The 24,871-nt window shown below is 37.5% G+C and overlaps 1 protein-coding gene across 4 annotated transcripts in view; it reads left to right on the forward strand.

Moving 5' to 3' along the window:
- The window catches only part of CSMD1 (CUB and Sushi multiple domains 1), a 1,137,242-nt gene that overhangs the window by 1,046,896 nt on the left and 65,475 nt on the right, over nt 1-24,871 (forward strand). For all 4 annotated transcript variants that reach the window (XM_030490098.1, XM_030490097.1, XM_030490096.1 and 1 more), the window contains 2 exons: nt 7,996-8,181; nt 22,323-22,517. In XM_030490098.1, coding sequence (XP_030345958.1) covers nt 7,996-8,181; nt 22,323-22,517 — 381 coding nt within the window. The remainder of the gene's footprint in view (nt 1-7,995; nt 8,182-22,322; nt 22,518-24,871) is intronic.

Genomic DNA, 24,871 nt, shown 5'->3' on the forward strand with positions numbered 1-24,871 from the left:
CACTATTCTGTTGAGGGTTGGTTATTTGCAGGAAAAGTAAAATGCTGCTGAAATTTGCCTACAGTTGAACAAGTTGAAAAAGTACAGTTCACATCTTTTATACAGACTGATTTAGTAGCTAACTATTTCTTCAGGCTGAGCGTTTTCATGCCTAGATGGGCCATGTGTCTACACCCCTACCAGTACAGGGAGAAACTCAGGCTGCCAGCGTGCCACAAGCAGGTTGTATCCATGCTTCCAGACTCCAGAATGTCTTATAATCCTATATGCCATAATGTATTATGGCATGTGATGCTGTTTGTCCTTTCTACACCAAATCATGTGAGAATCTGTGCATAATCTGGGTGCAGTGTAAGTTTAGGGGCAAGTGCTGCTTTTGGACTTAAAATGCATTTTAAGTGCAGTTTCTGGTGCTGGCATAGGAATTGGAAGCTCAGAGACACTTTGCACTAAATGACCTGGAATGTTGACTTGTCCTACAGCTTGGCCAGAAGGTTGGGAAAGTGGAGGATGCAATTCTGTTCAAGATTAAGAGTAAATTCAAGCATCTGTGTGTGAGCTAAAGTTTTTATTAATTTGCTTAAACATAGAAGTCTAGTGTCATTTGGAGTATCATACCTTTCAGAAGAATTTAAGACCTCATGGTGCCTCAGAATTGTATGTAAATTTACCCTGTATTTTTCTTACTGCTTATCCATCCACACTATGGTAGCCTGCTACTACTACTGCCACTGTTGTGTGGCCAAATAGCAGAAGTCTGTATGATGAAAATATGATATTCTATCACTTTAGAATTGTTATAAAAGCAGTGCAATCCTTTTTTTTTTTTTTTTTTGCTTCTGTCCTTTCTTTTAGAATAGTCTAATTTTTAGGTGCTTTTCTTTTACATTCTACATGATTCTATGATTTTATGATTTCTAGAGTTTAAGTCTTATATTTGTATTTAATACCAATGGCAGAGAAAGGCTTACCAATTTGCCATCCTAACTTTGAAACTATATCTAAACATAATGAGGTATGTGAAAAAACCTGAATAATCATAGAACAATTCTTTGAACAACTAAAAAAAAAAAAAAGTCCTCAATTTTAAGGGCAGAATGGAACAAATCACAGAAAGCGAGAGGAAAAATGTACAGACATGTGCAAGACTTGACATGAGGTCCCAGAACTTGATCATGGATAACCAGGGGACAGAGTCACAGAAAGTGATAATTCTGAACAAAAATTTAGCAGACTCAAGAAAATCATAAAATATTTCAGACATTGTGTCTATCCTTGTTATTTTATAATTATGTTAAAGAAATAGCTGAAATTTTAGCAATGCAGTGTGTTCATAAATAATTTTTTTTCTTTAATTTTAATCCATATTTGTAATTTCAGCATGTAGATATCTGTTAGCAGTAGGGGAAAAAATATTTGGGAGACAGGAAGTGAGTTTAAACTTTACTAGAAATTTCTTATTAATTTAGGATTCCTCAATTTTAATATGTCACTTTACAACTCTTGACACAGTTATTCCAACTTGTATGTCTGGATAAAGCGTTTTTTTTCAATAAACTCTGAAATGGAAAGCATGTTTCTAAATTTATTTAGTATCTTATCAAGATATATGCATTCTCTTTGAAAAGTAATTAAAAATACACATTTGGTCCAGCTCATGGATTTCATTATATGTTGTTTACAAATTAAAATGCTTTTGATTAAGTCTGAAGTTTCTGTAAAACCAGTCCTGCGGCGTTATATTTGTAATTGATAGCTTGACTGTGTCAGAATTAATGTTTGAAATCAAATTTGATTTTATTATTAGAAAAGAGGAGTGATTTTGCATATTTAATATAACCATGACAGTTTTAATATTAACACATATCTAATACAGATTGATCTGTTAGGGACAGAAGATATTTTTCAATTCAGCCTTCTCAATGCAAATGCATGTGATAATGTCCTGGACAATGTATAAGGAACTTGACTCGTATCTAGGAAATTAGAACTTACTGCTTTTTCTTTTTGAAGGAAAAAGAGAAACATGAGTCATGCTACATTCAAAATATGCAGAGAAAATAAACAGAGAAAATAGTAATTCTTAAACAATAGCAATAGATAGCTGCTGAGAGGAAATAGTATAGGCACCAGTAATGACTCTGGCGACCACATATGTCATCTTAGCCACTCCTTAGTTCATATCTGGATCCCCATGCTGGAGGTAAGTATGGAAAGAAGGCTGATGCTCAGGGGTGAATAGGTGGTAAAATAAGAGAAAATGTTGGCGAGAAGAGCAGTTTGAATAAAAATCTAAGAAAGTTGTCAGAGTCAGTATGGATCGGGAGTGCTGGGTTGCAGATATCTGGAGACAAAGCTTATTCCAGGACCATAACTGGGTTCTATGTCTGCCTTAGGGTAGGAGACTGATGAAATTTTTCTAACTGGCTTGAAAATACCAATTTGTAGTTTGCATAAGAGCCATGAATCTGGCATCACCAAACTGCTTTTTTATAAAATGAGCTCTTTGGTGTGGTTTAACTTTTTGACAAATGTTATTGTGCAAAAAATGTCCCTCTTAGCACCAAGCCTTAAAATCAAAATGCAAGGTAAGCAGCACAGTTCAGGGAGTTCCAAATCCCAGTTTGCTCTTAGAATGTATTCCAAACATATGATCATATTTCAAAATAGAAAACAATAAAAGAAATATAGTACTTTAGACTGAAAAATGGAGTTTGAGGGAAAACCTGGTAACAATCTTCTAATATGTTAAAGTAGCTCCAAAGAGGAATGAAATAATTATCTATGTCCTTTCGAGATAGAGAAGTTACAGCTAAGTTTACTTCAATAGGATCTTCAGTTTTACTTTATTTTTTATTCTTTTCTCATGGAGAAACATTGGAATAGTTTGCCTGTGGAGAACATGGAATTTTCAGCATTGGAGATCTTTTAAGAACAAGTTGAATGAACATTGTTCAATTTTGGCTTGTGATAGGAAAGTAGACTAAATGACCATTCATAACTGGTTTTTACATCCAGAGCCCTGTTTTCTGTTTCTTTGTTATTTCTGTATGTAACCAGGTCAGAGAATACTGTGAGGGTGGTGAGGCACTGGAACAGGTTGCCCAAAGAAGTGGTAAATGCTCCATCCCTGGCAGTGTTCAAGGCCAGGCTGGACGGAGCCTTGGGCGACATGGTCTAGTGTGAGGCGTTCCTGCCCATGGCAGGGAGGTTGGAACTAGATGATCTTAAGGTCCTTTCCCAACCCTAACTATTCTATGATTCTATGATAATTAGGATTTCTGTGGTATGGCTCTCCCCAGTGTTTCTGACTGGATATCATAGATATAACCTACTGTTCTGGTCTTGGCTGGGATAGAGTTAATTTTCTTCCTAGTAGCTAGTGCAGTGTTGTGTTTTGGCTTTTGGCTGAGAACAATGCTGATAACACACCAATGTTTTAGTTGTTGCAAAGTAGTACTTACCTTGATTGAGGACTTTTCAGTTTCTCATGCTCTGCCAGTGAGGGGGGCACAAGAAACCAGGAGGGAGCAGAGACAGGACACCTGGCTCAAACTAGCCAAATGGGTATTCCATACCACAGCACGTCATGCCCAGTGTATAAACTGGGAGGAGTTACCTGGAAGGGACCGATCGCTGCTCAGGTCGGGCTGGGTATCAGTGAGCGGGCGGTGAGCAATTGTGCATCACTTGTGTTTATTGGGTTTTATATGTCTCTCTCTTTTTTCTACTATTCTTATCGTTATTATAACTTACATTATTTTAGTTATTAAAGTGTCCTTATGTCAGCCCACAGGTTTTACCTTTTTCCAATTCTCCTTCCCATCCCATCAGGGTGAGAGGGGTGAGGGAGAGTTGATGGCTGCGGTTAAACCACAACAGCCACTCAGCGTGGATTTTGTTATGAATCCCACTTTTAGGAACTTCTCAGTTGCTACCTTCAAGTTTAGGGTTTTTAAATGCTTTTCTCAGCACTATGTTCAGTGCCAGAAACAGGTCACTAAATGATAAATGCTTTTGCTTTAAATTTAGGGATTTTCCAGTTTATGGAAATAGACTCAATGTCTGACTGTAATGCAGACTACAGCTTCTTTTCTGTATGCAGTCAATTTGCATGCTTTAAATATATCTTAAAGGTATATATGTGTATAGGTATTTTAAAGGATTGCCATAAACTTTAAATTTACTGGTTTTGATAAGAAATAAATTTCAGTAACACGTGGAACATTAAAGAGCAACTAAAACTGCATCTCAGTTTCTAGGCAGTAAAAGGCTTTTACACTTGTATTGATTGCCTGTTCTTTGGAAGAAGTATATTTTTTCTGCTGTGCAAGAAAATAAGAGACAATTAATCTTACGTACTTTTCACATGCTGAATGCATGTGTCCCAGATGGAACCTAGCCATCTCATCTGATCATTGACCTAAGAAGCATGTTGACAGTTCCTCAAGTCAGAAGATTTTCTGACACCATTCTTTACCATTTTACAGTTATATGGGAAGCTGGGAGCTTCAAAATACTTGGGTATGGGACAGTAGTGGTATTGTTTCCACTGTCCAAAGACGATACGCCATTTCAGTCAGTTTACTTCAGCTAGCTTTACTTCAAATGTCAAAGTACTTGCTATTTGATGAAACTGGCTGTGCTAATATGTTTTGTTTGGACTACTGTTCTAAAAGCCATTAGCAGCCTCAAGAAATCAGTAGCAGTAAAAATATTTCTTTCCAATCCCAGTTTCGGAGGGAGAAGCAAACAACAAATAACCAGATAGACTGTAACAGGAACAGTGCCAGAATGCTAAAACTGGTTTTATGATTAGTAGCTAAAGCAGCGATGAGGATAACCTCACAGTATCGCAGTACAAGATGCAGCAGCAGCAGAGGAATGAGAGACAGTAGAGGACTGAGGACAGATAAGCACAGATTTTGAGGTGCTTTGGTACACCAGACATCACATCAGACCTGACATAGCTGATAGGCCCACCTGGGTGTGCCCTGGGCATTGTACATCACTCATCTTTTATACTAACTTGCACATAAGAGCTACTCAGTCCAGAACTATTCATTAGTTTCTAGAAAAGTTATTGCTAGAGGCGAAGAGCAAATGCTGACAGAATTGTTTGCTTCTAACATGAACTAAACAGACCTGGGGTTTGGTTTTTCATTTTTTCAAATGACATAATAAATTCTTATTGCTTTTTTGAAGTTAATTTGTGTTTGAAGTATTTAGAACTAGAATAAGGTCCATCTGTATGTACAAATACACACATACATGGATGGGTAAATATACTAATAGTTTTGAATTTTGGTTGTGTACAATTAAATGTATGCACACTTAACACAGAGATTGCTGTTTTGACAGCAGAAAGGAGACCTGAAAAGTTGACAAGAAGTTAAATCTTCACCCAATTACATTCTACACATTTACATCACTACCCAATTACATTCTACCCAATTACATTCAGACACATTGCCACAAAGCAGAAGAGAACTGAAAGGCTTGTTAGGGCAGAGAGGAACATAGTGCAAGGCTCTGGAGACACTGAAACATTTCACAGTAAACATGACTGGAAATGGAGAATGCATTGGCATTTTTTGATGTAGTAAAACAGAGTGAGTTTAACCTTCTAACAATTCAGGATGCAAACAAATATTTTGCAAGTGTAAAATTCTGCTTATGGGACAGATGGTCAGAATTCGTTCCAGTGGTAGGTAAAGGATTAAATTGATTATTAGGGGAACAGAAAGAGCATTGAACCAGATGCAGCTCTGCTGCCTGTTTCGAGTACGCCAGAGCCCTGAAAAGCTATCACTCCTGCTGTGGTCACCATGTGGGGAATGACTCCTAATACAAAGACCTGCTCTCAGAACCAGCAGAACTTGCTTTCACCCTTTCCCTTCTCTAGCACCATTAAGAGCAGTATGCGTGGGTCTCCAGAACCCCTTCCCTGTCACCTTTCTCTCCCTTCTCTGTCCCACCACTACTCCTTCTAGTGGCAGGGGGCTCAGCTGTTGCTGAGGAAAAGTGCTTAATGTTGATAAGGCAAGAGAAGCACTGATTAGGGTGCAAGAAGTTGTGTTACAAAGGAAGCAGTTTATTTCAGAACATTCCTACAGTTCTGCTTCTATCAGCAATTTGACAGATTCCAGATGGAAGCAAATGAAATGAACTAACCATTCATCACTTTATAATGCTTACCTCTCCTCATTATAGTCATATGCAAACTACTGGGTTGTATTTAATTTAAATGCATCAAATGTGACAACTTGGTAATACTGAAAACAAATTTGAGAGTTGTGTTTATGGTACCATGATGATGTGTTTTGAAATTAATCATTTACATTGAATTGAGTAATTGATAATAAAAATTGGATTTAAAAAAAAAAAAATACTTATTTTCACCTCTTTTTAACAGATTTCAGACAAAGGCTGTCATTTCTTCTTTTGAAATATATTGACTTTATTAAATAATAAATTTTCACAGTGTCAAGGGGAAAGGAACAAATATCCAAAGGACTTTGTAATTGCTAAAATGAATTGCTTCTTACAATTGACTGTATATATGGAAAAGACATTTTCATTTACAAAACTCCACTTCTTAGTGGTAAATACTTAGAAATGAAAACTTCAAAGCTGTGTTCTATTCAATGTCTTTACAGTAAAGCAATAAACCGAATGCCAAACTCAAAGCATCTGGTGATTCTGTACGAACATATATTGGTTTATATGAACTTTTAAATATATTCACTGTAACAATGTGATGGGTTCTCTGCTCCAAGTTTCCATTTTGAAGAAAATAATGTCCTTTCAAAGAAAATGATACTATGACTTTTCCTTCAGAAGTGCTATGGGGCAAATATAACATCTTTACCAGCATTACTGACTTACTCAAGTACCTAGAGTTAGTAACTGTGCATAAATAATTCTTATAAAATAAAACAGCATTAAAAGATTTTTTTTTTTAAAGTATACTGAACAGTTGTCTTTCTTCTTTTTATTATCAAAATCAAGGGAACTTAGAAGTGAGATGGCAGAAGTTAATCCTGTCTTGAAGACCTCTCCTAAAAGTGACTGAAATAGATATTTTGTGATTATTATCTGCCATAAAATTGTATATTATGAGATACTTTAAAATTAACTGTACTAAGCTCTGGTAGAATAAATAAATAAGCAAAAAAAAAAAACCCCACCAACTAGATGCCACTCAAACTTCACTAAATTGACAACAAATTAAATTTTATGAGCTTGAAAGAATAACTGCTCATCTGGAGGTAAATGCTGAAAGAGGAAAAAAAAATGAAAATAATTCAGTAAGTATTTTCCTTCATGATATGGAAAATGAATAAGCCTGAATTCACATAATATTTAGCATTCTGAAGTGAATTAGTCAAGTATGTAAACAAGTGTTTAAATATCTGAATAATGCCCTTAACATCAGTGGGACTCTTCCTTGACTAGTCATTTAGGTGCTTTTCTGATCAGACAAAAAATGTTAAATGGAATTCTTAAATAACATTGTTTTATAAGTATAGATCAAACAGATACGGAGGTTTTTTTATAATAGTACAGGAATGAGAGAAACCCTGAGAGAATGGAAACAGACTATTAGAAAACATTTAAGAATTTTTCCAGTTCATTGATTCTTGAATTGAATCACTTTGGGCACTTTCTTGCATTTTTTCCCTAGCAAATAAACTATGGAATCATAATTGCCATTATCTTATGTGGAAATTTCTGTCTCTACAGTAACTGTATTAAACAATATAATGATTTACAAAATGTCGCCTATATTAGATGCACTTCAAAGTGTTTATCAATGTTTTAAATACTGTTGCATTTTGTGGAATGTTGTAAATGCTATGGAAAATTAATTTCAGTTGTTATGAACAAGATATGTCAAAATTACTGATCTGTTTCTTATTTCAGTGGGATAATATTAATAAAAAATACATGAAAAATGCCAATTCTTTATCTTTTTCTTTCCTTTCATTTCAGCTGTATCTTGTGGTATTCCTGATTCCCCTGGGAATGGTTCAGTTATAGGTAATGAATTCACTTTGGGCAGTAGATTGATATATGAGTGTGATGAGGGCTTCAAGCTAGAATCTAGTCAACAAGCAACAGCAGTGTGTCAAGAAGATGGATCATGGAGCAACAAAGGGAGGCCACCTGTTTGCAAATGTAAGTGGGCATGTATTTCTCAAGCATATTTCTGTTGAACTTTCTCATCTGCTGGTGATGTTCAGGTTTTCTGTGTATTTATGCCCTGAACTTGCTGTTCAGGAACATACAATCATTAAGTAAACCAGAAGAAGCCTATCCATTTGTTTAATAGAAAAAAAAAAAACCCCTTGTTTATATTCTTCAAAAAACCTGAATTAAAATTGTTAGATAATTCAGTTTCATGTATATTTTCTTATTATGAATAATGTGCTCTTCTCCATTTTCACAGTAACAGTTACAAGCACCAATTTATTTTAATATAGCTTCTAAATAAAAGCAAAAACTATTTCTTAAAATACTGCTAATGTAGATAACTAATCTGGATAAGAATCCAGCAGCCCAAGCCTTTCCTCACAGAGACCACCCCTGCACTCCCCCCACCACCACCTTGACTCTTGCACCCAATACACTCAGTCACCTCGTCTGTAGAGATAGCTGTCTTGCTGTGATTCATTGTCACTCTTTTCTTCACACTTTTTGGACCAGTGATTCTCATTATTATCCTTTGGACAATCTCCAATTGGTCTACACCCTTCTTGAAGGACAGTGCCAAAAACTGTAGAGAGCAGTTCCACACAATACATAAGAAGGATTATTCAAAAGCAGCAGTGATCACACATACATGTTCTGAATTCAGAGCCATGTGCCGCATGAAGGCAGTGCTCCAGTGTATTGAACTGCAGTTCATTCTCTCAGAAAAAAAAAAAATGGGCAAGCTACAGAGGACATAACTTGAATGGTTAATCAGCAAAAATATCAACAGATTTTTTTGGAGGGCAGATCCCAGTTAAACTAAATGGGGGTTAAAAATACTGAATAAATGACATTTTATCTTCAGTGCAAAAAACCCCAACAAAACTTGTCTTACTGAAATGATCAAACTTAGTTAGACAATGACTACCTAGTTAAACAAAGTACAACTTTCAACATTAAAAAGATTTGTTTAACATTTATAATAGCCTAACAAAATGCATGTAATTTTTTTCTCTTATTTTTTCCTTTTCTAAAAATGTATTCACTTTGAAAAAGAATCTCATTACTTCTAAAGCCAGAAGTGCTATATTAAAATGCTAGTAATCTACTTGACAATATTAAAGTCAATATTTTCAAAATGTGTTGCTATTCAGAGGCAGGCATGCTTTACCCAAGATTTCTTACTTGCAAAATACAGAAAAGCTTAGACAATCTGCATAACCTGGTTTTGTAGTATTGCTGCTGTAAATGTATTTAGTCTCCAGAGATAGAAACATCTCAGACTTGGTGAGCAGCAAACACAGCACAGAAAGGTAAATGGTAAATAAATGAGTCCATTTTGTCCCCAGTTATATTAAAATAAAGGTTGAAATCTGCACAAACTCTGATAATATAACTCCTGAAGCAGATGTTTCAATTCCTTTCTTTTCATTAAAAGTATTTATGTGAGATTTGAATCATGAGGAATGTTTTGTGCTGGTCATACAGCAAGACACAGATGGATCATAGACATGGTGCTATTGAATTTAATTGCGTGAAATACCAATCAACAGATACCTATTAAGACAGCTTAACTGAATGAGAAAGCAGCTTGCTTCAGTTATGCTACATAGAGATCTCTAGCACAAGAGGAAGGGAACTAGAGGTATCTATTCATATTGCTATTTGAAAGCATTTATCAGGCAATACTTTAAATCGGGCCAATACTCACTTTACAGAGTGACCATGTGGTTGTAACTTTACATATGAATACAGGACAGTATACAAAAACTTTCTGCTGAAACCTGTAAATTGGTACATTACTGGTCAGAGAAGTGAATGTGATACACAGTTCCAAAAAACATCCCATCCAAAAGGTGTAGATATATCCAAGAAATCTGAATAATCAAACAACTTTAGTCTCAACTATAGATGAGCACTGGTGTTTGCATGATTCCTTCCTTACTGTATGCCACATAAACTGTGTCTAATACCTTTTACCCTAACTGACGTCATTCAGATAATGCTTAAAAAGAAAGCAAAGGATGTACAAGCATGATGACAAATTTAAGGTTTTAAGTTGTAACTATTGTTAGCTGAGAAACACTCTTTTACATATCATCAGCATTTTTACATACCTGTGAAGTCATGAGTTTTCATCTTTCTAAGATTAAAAAAAAAAACCAAAAATCAATCTTTTGGGATTTTTTTTGTCTATTCATCAGATATGATTTGAATTTGAATATTGTCTGCTATTATGGAAATACAGATGCTGGTTCTTGCAATGACAAGCTAAAAAGGGAAAAGAACACAAATGAAATTTCCTTCCTCTCCTTTGTGTGATATAATATCTTGCTATTATTATATGAAATTCCACCATTATAATATGATTGTTACATTTTATGACTATTACTAAAAATTACTTTACTTACTATTTAGTGTCCTGCTTTCTTCAGAATATATATCAAGTGCAGAGAAGTAAGGTCTTCCAAAGCAGAGGCTGGAAGACGGAAACAGAAAAGCACTTAGCTGTCAGTGTGAAATTTAGATGTGCTGCTCCCTAAATTCAATCAAGAGCTGCACTTGGATATCTACTTATTTACTTAATGGAGAGATTCATGCTTGAGATAGTATCTGTAACTATATTGTAAAGAAACAAAATAATTTAAAGGTATTGGTGAGCGTCAATCCATTCATCTGAGACACTTCTTTTGGTTTTTTGCATTTTTTATTTATATTGTTAAATATTTTTCACCATGTTCTTGTTTACCTGTGTGTCTTTCTCCTTCTCCTGTGAAATTCCTCTAATTTGGAAATCTAGGTTTTTGGGTGTTCTAGAAGTGATTTCCCTTTTTCACCTTGTAGAGGGGTTTTTGCTTTGGGTACAAAATTTCAAGTGTGATAGAAATGAGAACAGAAGTAGTATACATTTTTTCCTGAACATCCCTGTGATTTGGACTATCTACACTTCGTATGCGAAAGATGATAAGAATAGTTCTCTTTTGGGGCATCACTAAATATATTTTCTTAGGGTTTTTGATTTCATGCTAGTTTGAGATGTTGTAGCGTCCCAGCGTTTGCTCTAAGGAGAGTTTAAGTATGTATGATTCTTTTAGAAGTACTAGGTGAATGTAAGCACATCATTTTTTACAAGTAAAGCATCACTTTTTATGTCAAAGCAAAACAAAATGTTCTCTGGACCAGAAGGAAACATTCCTTTAATACAGGCATTTTTTCATGCTAGAAAATTTCTAATGCAAATTCTTAATATTATAATTATAAATAATGCCCAGTTTTAGAATTTTGATAGACACGTAGTAAAAAGATGTACAGACAATTAACCACTTTAAATTAATGGAAGTATAACCTTTTTTATTCCATAGAAAATCTGCAGGCCTAAAGCTGCTTTAAGAAGTATACAGAAAAGAGCGTTAAAGTAGGATCTGGTTACTGCAAAGCAGAACTTCCAGTTCTGTGCACTATCTAGATCTGTGACCAGATCTAGGGAAATAATTTAAACTATTGTGTGAGAGGGTGAAAAAATAATGACAGCAAATGTTATGATTTATGTCCATGTTTCTCTTCACAAGATCAGGAGACTGAATGTGTTCACTTATTGCACACTTACACACTATTGGCCTTTTTTTTTTTTTTTTTTTTTTCTGATTATGCCAAGGTAGTCTACTGGTCCTCTAAAACTAAGTAACATAATTTGTGAACCATGAGTATGAATGTATACAATATTATACTATATTTCCATTAAAGTACATGTACAATGTGCCCATATAGGTCATACTCCATGTGTGTTGGTGCCGAGATCTGCACCAGCATATGTTTATTAACAAAAATACTGCTGAAATATGATAACTTTTAGCCTCTGTTCTCACTTGCTTTTCTTTTTGTAGAAGTGGGTGCATAACCTACAAAATTGAGTTTGTGGTTAATTAATTTTTGTAAAATTTTAATTGCCTGAGATGGTCCCCATAATGCCATAACTTTATTGCTTTTTTTGGTTGCACCTTTAATATACTTATTCAGAGATTTAAATTAGTTACTTCATTGGGTTATGTTAATTTCTCTAATATCAAGCATTTTAAAGAACAGCTAATGTTACCTTTGCATAATCTGCATATTGCAGATTTCACTGTAGATATTTTCAGAAGCTGTGGTGTGCTCAGCTATAACCGTGATGGTTCAGACACTGGAAAATAATTAGAAATCTTAGAAGCTTTTTTAATAATTTTCAATATGCCTGTACAATGTCTAGTTATAGAACTATGAATCATAAGTAGTTCTGGGAGAAAGCATCAGTTGTATTACAAATGCAAAAAGGAATTTGTCAATATAAAACCACAAAGATTCAGCACCAGCTCATCACAGATATTGTGCAATTGCTGGGGTTTTTATTTGCTAGGACATTTAGAACACCATACCAAATAATTCTCCTAACATTTTCTTTAATAAATCCTGAGGTCAGTAAGTAATTTTTTGAGTATTTTTTCAAGGTTTTATATGTAACATGGATTACTTGTTAAGGTTTAGTACTTATTCAGTGAACTGTAGTAAAGCAGTTAATTAGTTCAGGCATTTTAGATTAGTCCAGATACTTTAGACTAATAACAGATTGACTTCTCATAGCTGACTGGATTGACGGACTGATACTAAATACCGTGTCATCCTTTTGGTTATCTGTTTTGAGGTTTCACAACCTTTCCCATTTAAATATATTGAACAACAAGAAGCACTTTTTTTTTTTTTTTTTTAATCTGTAGATCTGTTTTGGTTTGTTGCTTTTTTTGTTTTCTATTAGCATACTGAAACTATCAACTTGCTAAGATGATCCTATTTTTTCCTTAGGTCTTTGTTCTTACATTCTGTGGTGTATGGTATTATTTAGTTTCCTACTGTTTTCTTATTTTATTAATACTTATGAATTTAAACCACACTAGTCTCTCATGCATAATACACAACTTGACCTTAATCTTGCTTTTTTTAAACTAATAGTGAATTTAGCCAAAAGGGTATATTTGAACAATATAGTTCTCATTATTGCTTTATAAATTCACAATACAGTAAGACAAAAATGCTCTTTCCCTTTCGTTATGGTTGTTTAACTACCTGCCGAAAATGGCAACAAAGTATCAGATGCCATTACACTTCCAAATAATAATAGCAAGTTCCTGTAATTGAGGTATTTTTCCATCGTATATGTTGTACTTGTTTTTTTTCTCCCTGGAAACAAGAATTACATTCAGAGTCACAATATTTAAGATATTCCTGGAATAGCATGAGATGTACGTTTTTTGCTTATTAAACAATAAGATATGCAAAGGCTTGTAGACAGAAGGGCAACTCAGTACAAGGGGACAGTCAGTCTTGTGGTATTCAGATTGTAGGAATTCAAGCTGTTTATCGGCAACCTGGACGAAGGGATAGAATGTACCCTTAGCAATTTTGCAGATGATACAAAGCTGGGGAGAGTGGCTGATACGCCTGAAGGCTGTGCTGCCATTCAGTGGGACCTTGTGTAATGGATGGGAACCTAGCTAAGAGTTGATTCATTCTCATGACTGAGAGATATAACAAAGTATGTTTTTGTCACAGTGTATTCAGTAGAGTATATATATTCATGGTGACTGTTTGTTGGAAAGAGACAGAAAAACATAGGTGTGAAGTTGTTCTGTGACCTTCATACGTGGTTGCACTGGGGCACCTGGCCAGTGCTCTCGGCGTGGGCAACAGTGAGGTCATGAGAAACTGCACAGCCCCACAAATGAACAATTAGAGATCTGGCATAAAACCGGTTGTTTTTCTAAGGGTATAAGTGCAGGACCCTCTTGTGGCCAAATCCGAAGTCTCACCTACGGGTGGACGCAGTGCGTAGGAATTTCCCCAATTACCTGAGACTCCTGGCATTGGCTGCTGGGGCTTCCCAGCTTGAAGTGTGGGCCTGGATGATGATTCAGTGGTAACTGGTGATGTATTTCTTCTTGATCTCTGTTCTCTCTATGCACTAATGATTTGATGCATTGCTAATTTTTCTCTGTACTTTACTTATATATATATGATTTGCTTTATTGTAGGTATTTACTATATATGGAGAGATATATACCTGATTCATGTTGTTTGCTTTAGTGTGCTTATTTGCTTTAGAGTGCTTGTTTAATAAACCACATATTATACCGCTAGCATTTGGTGGTTTTGTGGCATACCCTGCCTGTCAGCAGAACACCTTGACAGGTTGGAGAACTGGGTGGAGAGAAACTCAATGAGGTTCAACAGGGGCAGGTGTAGGGTACTGCGCCTGGGGAGGAAGAACCCCAAGTACCAGTACAGGTTGGGGGCTGACCTACTAAAGAGCAGTTCAGCTGAGAAGGACCTTGCAGTATTGGTGGATGAGAAGTTGACTATGAGCCGGCGGTGTGCTCTTGCAGCCAGAAGGCCACTAGTGCATTGGGAGTGCATCGGGAGAAGTGTCACCAGCAGGTCAAGGGAGGTGATCCTCCCTCTCTACTTGACCCTAGCGAGGCCACATCTGGAGCACTGGGCTCCTCAGTAAAAGACAGGGAGCTACCGGAGAGGGTCCAGTGGAGGGCCACAAGGATGATCAGGGGTTTGGAGCATCTCTCTTATAAGAAGAGATTGTGGGAGCTAGGCCTGTTTAGTTTAGAGAAGACTGAGAGGGGATCTCATTAATGCATATAAATACCTCAAAGGCAGGTGCGAGGAGGATGGTGCCAGACTCTCTTCAGTGGTGCCCAGTGACAGGACAAGAAACAATGGCGATAAACTAAAACACAAGAAGTTCCACCTCAACATGAGGAAGAACTTCCTTATGTTGAGGGTGGCAGAGCACTGAACAGGCTGCCCAGGGAGGTTTTGGTGACTCCCTCTCTGGAGATACTCAAAACCTGCCTAGACGTGTTCCTGTGTAGCCTGCTCTAGGTGGCCTTACCTTGTTGGGGGGTTGGACTAGATGATCCTCAGAGGTCCCTTCCACCCCTAATGATTCTGTGATTCTGTAAATCTATATATTGATAGTGCAATGTGTTTGTTGACCGGAAGGGCAAGTAAAAAGAATAACAAAATTACAAAGAATTAATCTTTATGAAGAGTTAAAACTAAAAGTTGAACACATTGCTGCACAAATTCTTGTTAGATTTTAGTTGATGCAGTTGAACATAGCTTGTTATATTTCTTTGGTTGTTGCCAATGTTCATGTAGCGAACATTTTGCTTAGTGACTTTTTGCTCATGTCTTGAGCAGCAAATATGCCTGGGCTTATAGAGCAACTCAATTTTTGTCTTTTTTATGGTAGGTATATCTCATTATGAATTCCCTGCTTTTGAGTCTATTCAGAATTGTCAGTATATGGAGATTGTCTTGTCATTAAAATGGGTAATCTTAATCATAATTTCAAATGCTAATTATGTTTTCTGACCAATGGTCAGAAACCTGTGGGTTTTTTGTAAAGCAATATTATTCCTAAATTTCTATATCAAAGTACCTGGAGAAAAGAGAGAACATGTTCCCATCTGCAAGATATTGAGATCATCCCTTACAGAGTTTCATGTAAATGGCAATTTAAATAGTGCCCAGTCCATAATTTGCAAGAGAGAGACTGAGAGAAGCAAATTGATGCACTCATTCATAAACCATGTGCAAAAAATCAGGCATCTGTTAATAGTTTCTTTTGTTGTCTCTTGGAGGATGGGGAAAATAATCAAAATCAGTCTCTGTAAAATTAGAATTTTTCAAGCAACAGTTTTAGTTGATTACATCAACACAGTCTGGAAGTATATTCTGTACTCAGTAACATCTTCAATTACAAATTGTACAGTCATGTATCAGAATCTGACAGTTGTTTGTAAAGTGTTCTTGCAACAAGAGTCTAAATATATTTATAGCTAAAGAAAGAAGAAATTACATCCTAACCTCAGTATGGAGAGGAAACATCTATATGACTTATTTACATAGCCTGAAATAGCTGTGCCTTGTATCTCCAAGTGTCTGAAGATATCCCCTATGGTTAAGACTAAAAGTTTTACCATTAAACTAAATAAGAAGCTTACTTTCATCTTTGAAAGAACCAATTAAAATATTGCTTGAAAGTAGAAGTGATAAAACCATTAAATTTGAGGGGTATTAAGAACATTTTTTGTTTTATGACAGGCCTGTATAATTTTCACTGCAAGGTATTAAGTGAAGTGCTTTGATACGCTTATTCTATTTAACAACAAATAAGAAAAAGCTGTTTCTTGGTTAATAATTTGTGATCTTTGAGTAGCTATGAAGCACAGTTTAGTATCAGTATCAAATTAAATTATATTAGGAAGTAGGAAGTCCTCCTTTAATCTGGGAAACTGCTCATAACTAGTCAGAATATTGTTATAAAGGCCAAAGTGAAGAACTGTTATGTTTCAGAGTGACTGTATGCTGGCAATTCTTCCTAAGATATACTGAAAAAAAAATTCTAAGAAAATATTCTAGAAATTCAACTCAATATAACCTTATAATCTGTCATTTGGAAGTCCTTCAGATGATTTTTCCCTTCATAAATTCTTACACATCTTCACAGATACATCATGTGGTGCCAGTGCTGTGTTTCTTATATGCTAGAATTTACCATGGTTAAGATAACTGTTGGAAAAGGTAGATGTATAATTCTAGTATTATCAAAGGTATTCTGAAAAGTGGTGGTATCTAAATTTTTACAGGAATTTTGCTTCTATCACTTTCCCTGTATTTCAGTGAGTGTCTGAATTAGTCTCTTTAAGCACACGTTCATACTTGTGATAAAATCACTTTATACCTCTCAGACAGCATAAATCCTGCAGATCATGTGACTAATTTTTCATCAACTTATTCATCCTTTCTGTGGTAGAATGGTGTAAATTTATTATAGCATAAATGAGAATCAGACTCTTCTTATTTCTTCATTACAGTTTGAGGTTTTTACACACTTTATCCTAATAGCTTTTGACTTACACTAAACAGTGTGGTGACATGAGTATACTGTACAAAACATCAGAGGTAATGGTTCCTAAGTATACCAAATATTTAGAAAATGTATTGCCTCTTTTTAGCAAAATATAAGGAAAACAAATGAGAAACTAAATTTCTCTTACGTTTGTTTGTTTTTCCTTGGAAAATATAGCTTTTGTAAGTGTTGCTGGGTTAGTAGTTTTTTCTAAAGTATTCTTTGGGATATAAACAGTCACAAATTCCTTCACACTTCTATAGCAGGGAAATTCTGAACTACAAATATGGTATAATATAACAAATAAAGCTATTTTTAAATAAAGTAATCGTAACTTTTTATAAAACTAGTCTAATATTTACAGAGACATAGGCACATCAAGAATTCATGTCAATATTGTAAATATTGTAAATACTCTGTGTATGTTATCTTGAATTGCATAGTATCAAATTGAAACTGAAAAATATTTTGAAATGTTGTATATGGTTGATAGCTTATTAAGCCTTATGAAAAACATAAACTAGAGTTCTTGTTTACTGGCATCTTTATGTTTTTGCATCAGATGTTCTAAACTGGAATATAATAATTTTCCCGAATACCCACAGTATACCATTACTAATTTTTATAGTAATTAGTATTTTAAAGTGTGTTAACAGCTTTTATGGCAGCCTGTTAAAGCTCCTTAGAGCTTTTCTGAAGTATCATGGATTAAAAAATAAAGCACCACTTGGGCCTTTGCAAAAATTACATAGCATTATTTGCTTTTCCTCTTACATTATCTGTAGTCTGTAATGTGTTTTGTCTCTGAAAAATCTTAAGTAAATCGCATTAGAGAACATAACTCTATGTCATTGTTCCACTGCATTTCACTAATTTCCTTCTCAATTTGTAATACTCTGTCGTGGTTTGAGCCCAGCCGGTAACTCAGAACCACGCAGCCGCTTGCTCACTCTCCCTCTTCTTCCTCCCCCCGCTCCTGGAGGGATGGGGAGGAGAATCGAAAGAATGTAACTCCCACGGGTTGAGATAAGAGCAATCCAGTAACTAAGGTATAATACAAAACCACTACTGCTACCACCAATGATAATAATGATTAGTGAAATAACAAGGGGAGAGGATACAATTGCTCACCACCTGCCGAACGATACCCAGCCCGACCCGAGCAGTGATCTGGGCCTTCTGGGTAACTCCCCCCGGTTTATATACTGGGCATGACGTGCTGTGATATGGAATACCCCTTTGGCTAGTTTGGGTCAGGTGTCCTGTCTCTGTTTCCTCCCAGCTTCCCCTCCTCCCTGGCAAAGCATGAGACTGAGAAAGTCCTTGGTCGGAGTAAACATTACTTAGCAACAACTAAAAACATCGGTGTTATCAGCGTTGTTCCCAGGCTGAAAGTTAAAAAACACAGTGCTGCACCAGCTACTAAGAAGGAGAAAAATGACTGCTATAGCTGAACCCAGGACAGTATCCACCTCTTATTCCATACCATTCACGTCATGCTCAGATCCCACATCTCTCAACACACCATCGCCCCTGTCCCATATATACACATATATATACACCCACACCCACACGCAAAGAAAAAGATATCATTCCTAGTCCATGGACCAATCCCTGTAAAATTGCTGAACTCATCCAGTCCATGATGTCAGGCTCCATCTCTTGTAATAGTCTTTCAGGGCAGGAAGGACGGTGTGTAGTGTTGGGTTGTTGCCTGCTGATGACACCGCCAAACTCGTCTGGTCACTGCTGAGCTCGTCTGGTTTCCTCAAAATTCGTTCTTTGTTGAGGTGATGATTGGAGGGAAGTCAGGGTCAGTTGCTGGCGACCTGAAGATGTGTAGCTGGTGGGCTATAAAAGTGTTATAGAGCAGGCAACAGCATACAATTGAGTTCATTGGCTGTTTTCCCCCAAAATTAAATCCCCTTGAGGTACACATCGGACTTCCCCATCTTCCCGCATTACCCACCAAGTATATCCAGGTCCCTGAGCAAAAGCAACCCCACGAGTGGGTTTGCCTTTACCTGAAGCAGGAATAACCCAGACTGTCTTCCCCAACAAAATCTTTATGTGCACCACAGGAACTTTATCCCCCTCTACAGTACGTAAAAGTTCTCATTGGGCTGGGCCAGCCCTGTTGGCAGGTCCCCTACTGTTGACCAACCAGGTGGCTTTTGGTAAATGTGTATCCCAGTGTTTGAAAGTCCCACCACCCATTGCTCTCAGTGTAGTTTTTAACAGCCCATTGTACCGTTCGATTCTCCCAGAGGCTGGTGCATGGTAGGGGATATGGTATACCCACTCAATGCCATGCTCTTTGGCCCAAGTGTCTATGAGGTTGTTCCGGAAATGAGTCCCATTGTCTGACTCAATTCTCTCTGGGGTTCCGTGTCACCACAAAACTTGTTTCTCAAGGCCTAGGATAGTGTTCCGGGCAGTGGCGTGGGGCACAATGTATGTTTCCAGCCAGCCGGTGGTTGCTTCCACCATGGTAAGCACATAGTGCTTGCCCTGGCAGGTCGGTGGGAGTGTGATATAGTCAATCTGCCAGGCCTCCCCATACTTGTACTTCAGCCATCGTCCTCTATACCAGAGAGGCTTTAATCGTTTGGCTTGCTTAATTGCAGTACATGTTTCACATTCGTGAATAACCTGGGCAATAGCGTCCATCGTTAAGTCCACCCCTCGATCACGAGCCCATCTATATGTTGCATCTCTGCCTTGATGGCCTGAGGTGTCATGGGCCCACCAGGCTAAAAATAATTCACCCTTATGTTGCCAATCTAAGTCCATCTGAGCCACTTCAATCTTAGCAGCTTTATCCACTTGCTGGTTATTCTGGTGTTCCTCAGTGGCCCGACTCTTGGGTGCATGGCACCTACGTGGCGTACCTTCACCACCAGATTCTGCACCCGAGCAGCGATATCTTGCCACAATGCAGCAGCCCAGATGGGTTTACTTCTGCGTTGTCAGTTGCTCTGCTTCCATCGCTGCAACCACCCCCACAGGGCATTTGCCACCATCCATGAATCAGTATATAGATAAAGTACTGGCCATTTTTCTCATTCAGCAATGTCCAAGGCCAGCTGGATGGCTTTCAACTCTGCAAACTGACTCGATTCACCTTCTCCTTTAGCAGTTTCTGCAACTTCTTGCAGGGGACTCCACACAGCTGCCTTCCATCTCCAATGCTTTCCCACAATACAGCAGGACCCATCAGTAAACAAGGCATATTGCTTTTCACTCTCTGACAGTTCATTATATGGTGGGGCTTCTTCAGCACACATCACCTCCTCTTCTGGTGACATCCCAAAATCTTTGCCCTCTGGCCAGTCCATGATGACTTCTAGAATTCCTGGGCGACTGGGGTTGATGTAGCTGCTGTACTTGGAGTAGCTGCGTTGTCTGTTGTGGTCAGGGTTTGAGTAGCTGCTGTGCTTATAGTTGGAGCACAGCAAGTACTGTTGTCTGTTGCTTTGCCATCAGATCCAGAGACTTTTTTTTCCCTTTGAAGGTGCTGGATAGTGTTGAGCAGGGCTCTGTAGGCGTAGGCCAAGCCCCAGCACGTTGCCATGATTTGTCCCTCTCTGGTATAACCAGGATGACAGCACACCTCGTTTAAGTGTTTTACTAGTTTTTCCGGATGTTGCACTTGTTCAGTGGTGAAGTTCCAAAGCACTGGAGGGGCCCACTGGCCTAGATACTTGCCCATACTATCCCACACACCCTGCCACTCATGACTGTCCAGCCTCAGGGAAAATCTCTTGGTGGTCCTCCTATATCGTCGTCTAACCCTAGACCAGATTTGAACCCGATACTGCTTAACTTTCGAGATCAGACAAAATAGGGTGTTCCCAGGGCGAGATGGCTGTGGGTAAAACACACTCCGTATGTTTGCCAACATGCTGATCGCCAGCACAATCAGCAGGCAGGTCTCAAGGGTATTCAAAGGCCATCCAAAACCTTCAGAACTCTCAACTGCTGTTGCAAATAGGCTGGTGGGGGAACGGGGGGTGTAAGGGAATGCCTCCTTCGTAGGTTGACCCCCCGAGGAGAAAAGAAAAGATATGTAATTGGTAAAATATTTCGTTATATACCTCCCAAAGTATAGAGGTGATGGCCACGCTGGAAGCACAAACCAGACCAGTTTCATGATCAATGAGTCTATTGTATTACAAGTCATTACCATGAAGTACAGTGAAACAAGAACCTTAGCCCAGGCCCCCCAGCCGATAAACGCTAAAACAGCAAATAGTGGCTGTAAGTAAGGTACAACATGCTGAAACTCTGAGATCAAGCGCAACAAGTCTGAGAGCCAAATAATCACCATTGTAACAAGGAGTAACAATGAATGCTTATCACAAATATGATTAGACACACTCTGGTCAGATCTGTCGTTATCTCAACCCTTCGTGCCCCACGTTGGGCGCCACAAAGAACTGTCGTGGTTTGAGCCCAACCGGTAACTCAGAACCACACAGCCGCTCGCTCCCTCCCCTCCTTCTTCCTCCCCCCGCTCCTGGAGGGATGGGGAGGAGAATGGGAAGAATGTAACTCCCACTGGTTGAGATAAGAGCAGTCCCGCAACTAAGGTATAATACAAAACCACTACTGCTACCACCAATGATAATAATGATTAGTGAAATAACAAGGGGAGAGGATACAATTGCTCACCATCTGCCGACCGATACCCAGCCCGACCCGAGCAGTGATCTGGGCCTTCCGGGTAACTCTCCCCGGTTTATATACTGGGCATGACGTGCTGTGATATGGAATACCCCTTTGGCTAGTTTGAGTCAGGTGTCCTGTCTCTGTTTCCTCCCGGCTTCCCCTCCTCCCTGGCAAAGCATGAGACTGAGAAAGTCCTTGGTCGGAGTAAACATTACTTAGCAACAACTAAAAACATCGGTGTTATCAGCGTTGTTCCCAGGCTGAAAGTTAAAAAACACAGCACTGCACCAGCTACTAAGAAGGAGAAAAATGACTGCTATAGCTGAACCCAGGACATACTTATTGTATGGTGTTCATTATTTTTCCTGGAACTTGTATTTCAAGAATGCTTATGGTATGCTCGATTTTACATTGCAAAACTTCCGCCAGTAAGGCAAGACATATATCTATGAATTAACTTGGGAGTAGAAGGCTAATATTTGTCTTTTCTTCACAGCTGTAACTTGCCCCAGCATAGAGACTCTGGTCTCAGAACATGTTGTCTGGAGACTGATTTATGGGTCACTGAATGAGTATGGAGCTCAAGTCATGCTCAGCTGCAGTCCTGGATATTATTTATTGGGTCGAAGACTCATACAGTGCAGGACTAATGGAACTTGGAGTGTAGGCAATGAAAGGCCAAGCTGTAAGGGTAAGGAACATACTTGTTTACAGAATATCTTACACTTCTTAGTACATATATTTTATTTTATAAATAGCTTAAAGTTTCTTAAACAATATTCTGCTATCAATGTCCTACAAGTAAGCAAATTTTCATTAACTTGTTGAAATTAATTGTTTCAAACTCTTTTATGTGTAAAGTACAACATATTTCATACAAGAAGTATGAAGTCTTAATGAATCTCCCTACCCCCATACTTCATTTCTTCTTTTTCCAATGTATTATTTGCTTTGGTTGAAGTGGATATTTGGAACAGCAGCTAGTACTGCTGCCCTTAAAGCAGCAACTTTTCCTACGTTATGGTGGTACTTAAACAGGTACTCTCTTTCAATTCCAGGGCAGCACAGAAGATCCCAGTATCTGAAGGAAAATAGGCAACTGACAAGCCTAGCATACTTAGCAGAACTGAAAATAAAACTTAGGCATTCAAATTTTCTGAGCATTATGTAATTTCAATGAGATATTCAAATGTAGTGTGTCATCCTGAAAGAGTTGATTTATTTTCTTTGTAGAAAGTGACTCTTTACCAAAATTTAATGAAGTTTCTCATGTTACATGAAGTTTTTAATGTTAGAAGATATTTGTGAATGGCTATTCCGAAACAAGTTGAATCAATAAGAGAACTTTTGTGGCAGCACTGTAGGAAAAAATTCTTGAGATCAGGTGCACAGCTTACTAAATTACACTTTCTCGTATTTTTTAATAAAAGAGAACAGTATCATTCTGCTCTGTCAAACTCTGCTAAGTCTGCAGACATGTCAATTATACCTTCTGATAAATGGTACCAAAAGTATTTCGTATGATTCTATGATGCTGATAACAGAATGAACATAAACAGCAGACAGCTTTTCATATTCCAAATAAATGGTGGAGCAAAACCTTCAGTATGATATGCACATTGTGACAAAGAGAAGACAAAATTTATTTGCTTAAATACAAGCTCCTAATACATTATGAGACAAATTACACTATGTAGGCTGGTAGATACTAAAAAGAACTTGGAAGAGAGTCTCAACCTTCTTCAACAGCACCTGGAGGCTTGACAAAATACCCAAAGTAATCTCAAATGGTACTGAATCACTCCCAAGGGTGATTCAAGTATAAATTGGCACAATCTCTCACTGTGAAGTATGTGACTACAAACCTAAGGCATAGAATTTAGAGGCAATATTAGAGAATTATGTTAGTATTGGAAAAGAAGAACAAATTAAAGAGAACAATGAATTGCAATCTACACTGTTTAACTGAAAATAATATAAAACAATATTTATTTTCTAGAAAAGAAAACAATATTTAAGATGTTTTTAGAACAAGGCTGAGAGCTCTACCTGTAACAGCAATCAATACGATACATGAAAGCAGTGTATTTGATCTTATCTAAATGATGATGGGGTGTGGAATTATGTTGGTTCTGGTTTACTCCTTTCGTTTTGTTTGGAGAAAATTTTCTTTTTGAAAATACTCAGTTGGAAAAATAAGGTGACTATTTTATATCTCTTAGAAACCATTGATATTTATATCAGTTTTCTTTTCATATTTAAAATTAGTGAGAGGGTTTTTTTTTTTCTATTAACTGCAATTGTGCCCCTTTTGTGCACACATACTAAAAAAATATACAGGTTTTTATTTGCTGCCTAATACGCAGCTACTTTTCAGCGGCTGAGAAGTTTTTGAAAAGCTAGTTTTTGACCAACCTCTACAATCACAGAATTTTTGTGTAAGTAGCAAAAGGGGTGACCCACATGAATTGCTTTTAACCAAAAGCAAAGTATTAGGTAGATAGAGAAACTCAGGGAGTTGCTGTTTGAAGATACATTAGTTTATTTATAAGACAGGTACATTATTTTTGCCTCTGATAGACGACTGATTAGGATTGAATTAATGGCAAACTTCATTCTCCAAGATGTGTTCGGTAATATTTCCTCTGGATATAGATCATTAATATCCAGAAATACACTGTAGAGGATTTTGAGGGCCTACTGTTTACTTTCTTTCTGTCATTCACATGCTCATATATAAATATATAAATATAGAGTCTAGCTGTTTATATTTCCAAAGCAGCAGGAAAGCTAATTGAAACATAAAAAGGACATGGAGCTGTTGGAGCAAGTCCAGAAAAGGGCCACGAGGATGATAAGGGGGCTGGAGCACCTCCCATACAAAGACAGGCTGAGAAAGTTGGGGCTGTTCAGCCTGGAGAAGAGAAGGCTGCGTGGAGACCTCATAGCAGCCTTCCAATATCTGAAGGAGGCCTATAAGGATGCTGGGGAGGGACTCTTCCTTAGGGACTGTAGTGGTAGGACAAGGGGTAATAGCTTCAAACT

Source organism: Strigops habroptila, chromosome 6 (genome assembly GCF_004027225.2).
Source record: "Strigops habroptila isolate Jane chromosome 6, bStrHab1.2.pri, whole genome shotgun sequence".
Taxonomy (NCBI): Eukaryota; Metazoa; Chordata; class Aves; order Psittaciformes; family Psittacidae; genus Strigops; species Strigops habroptila.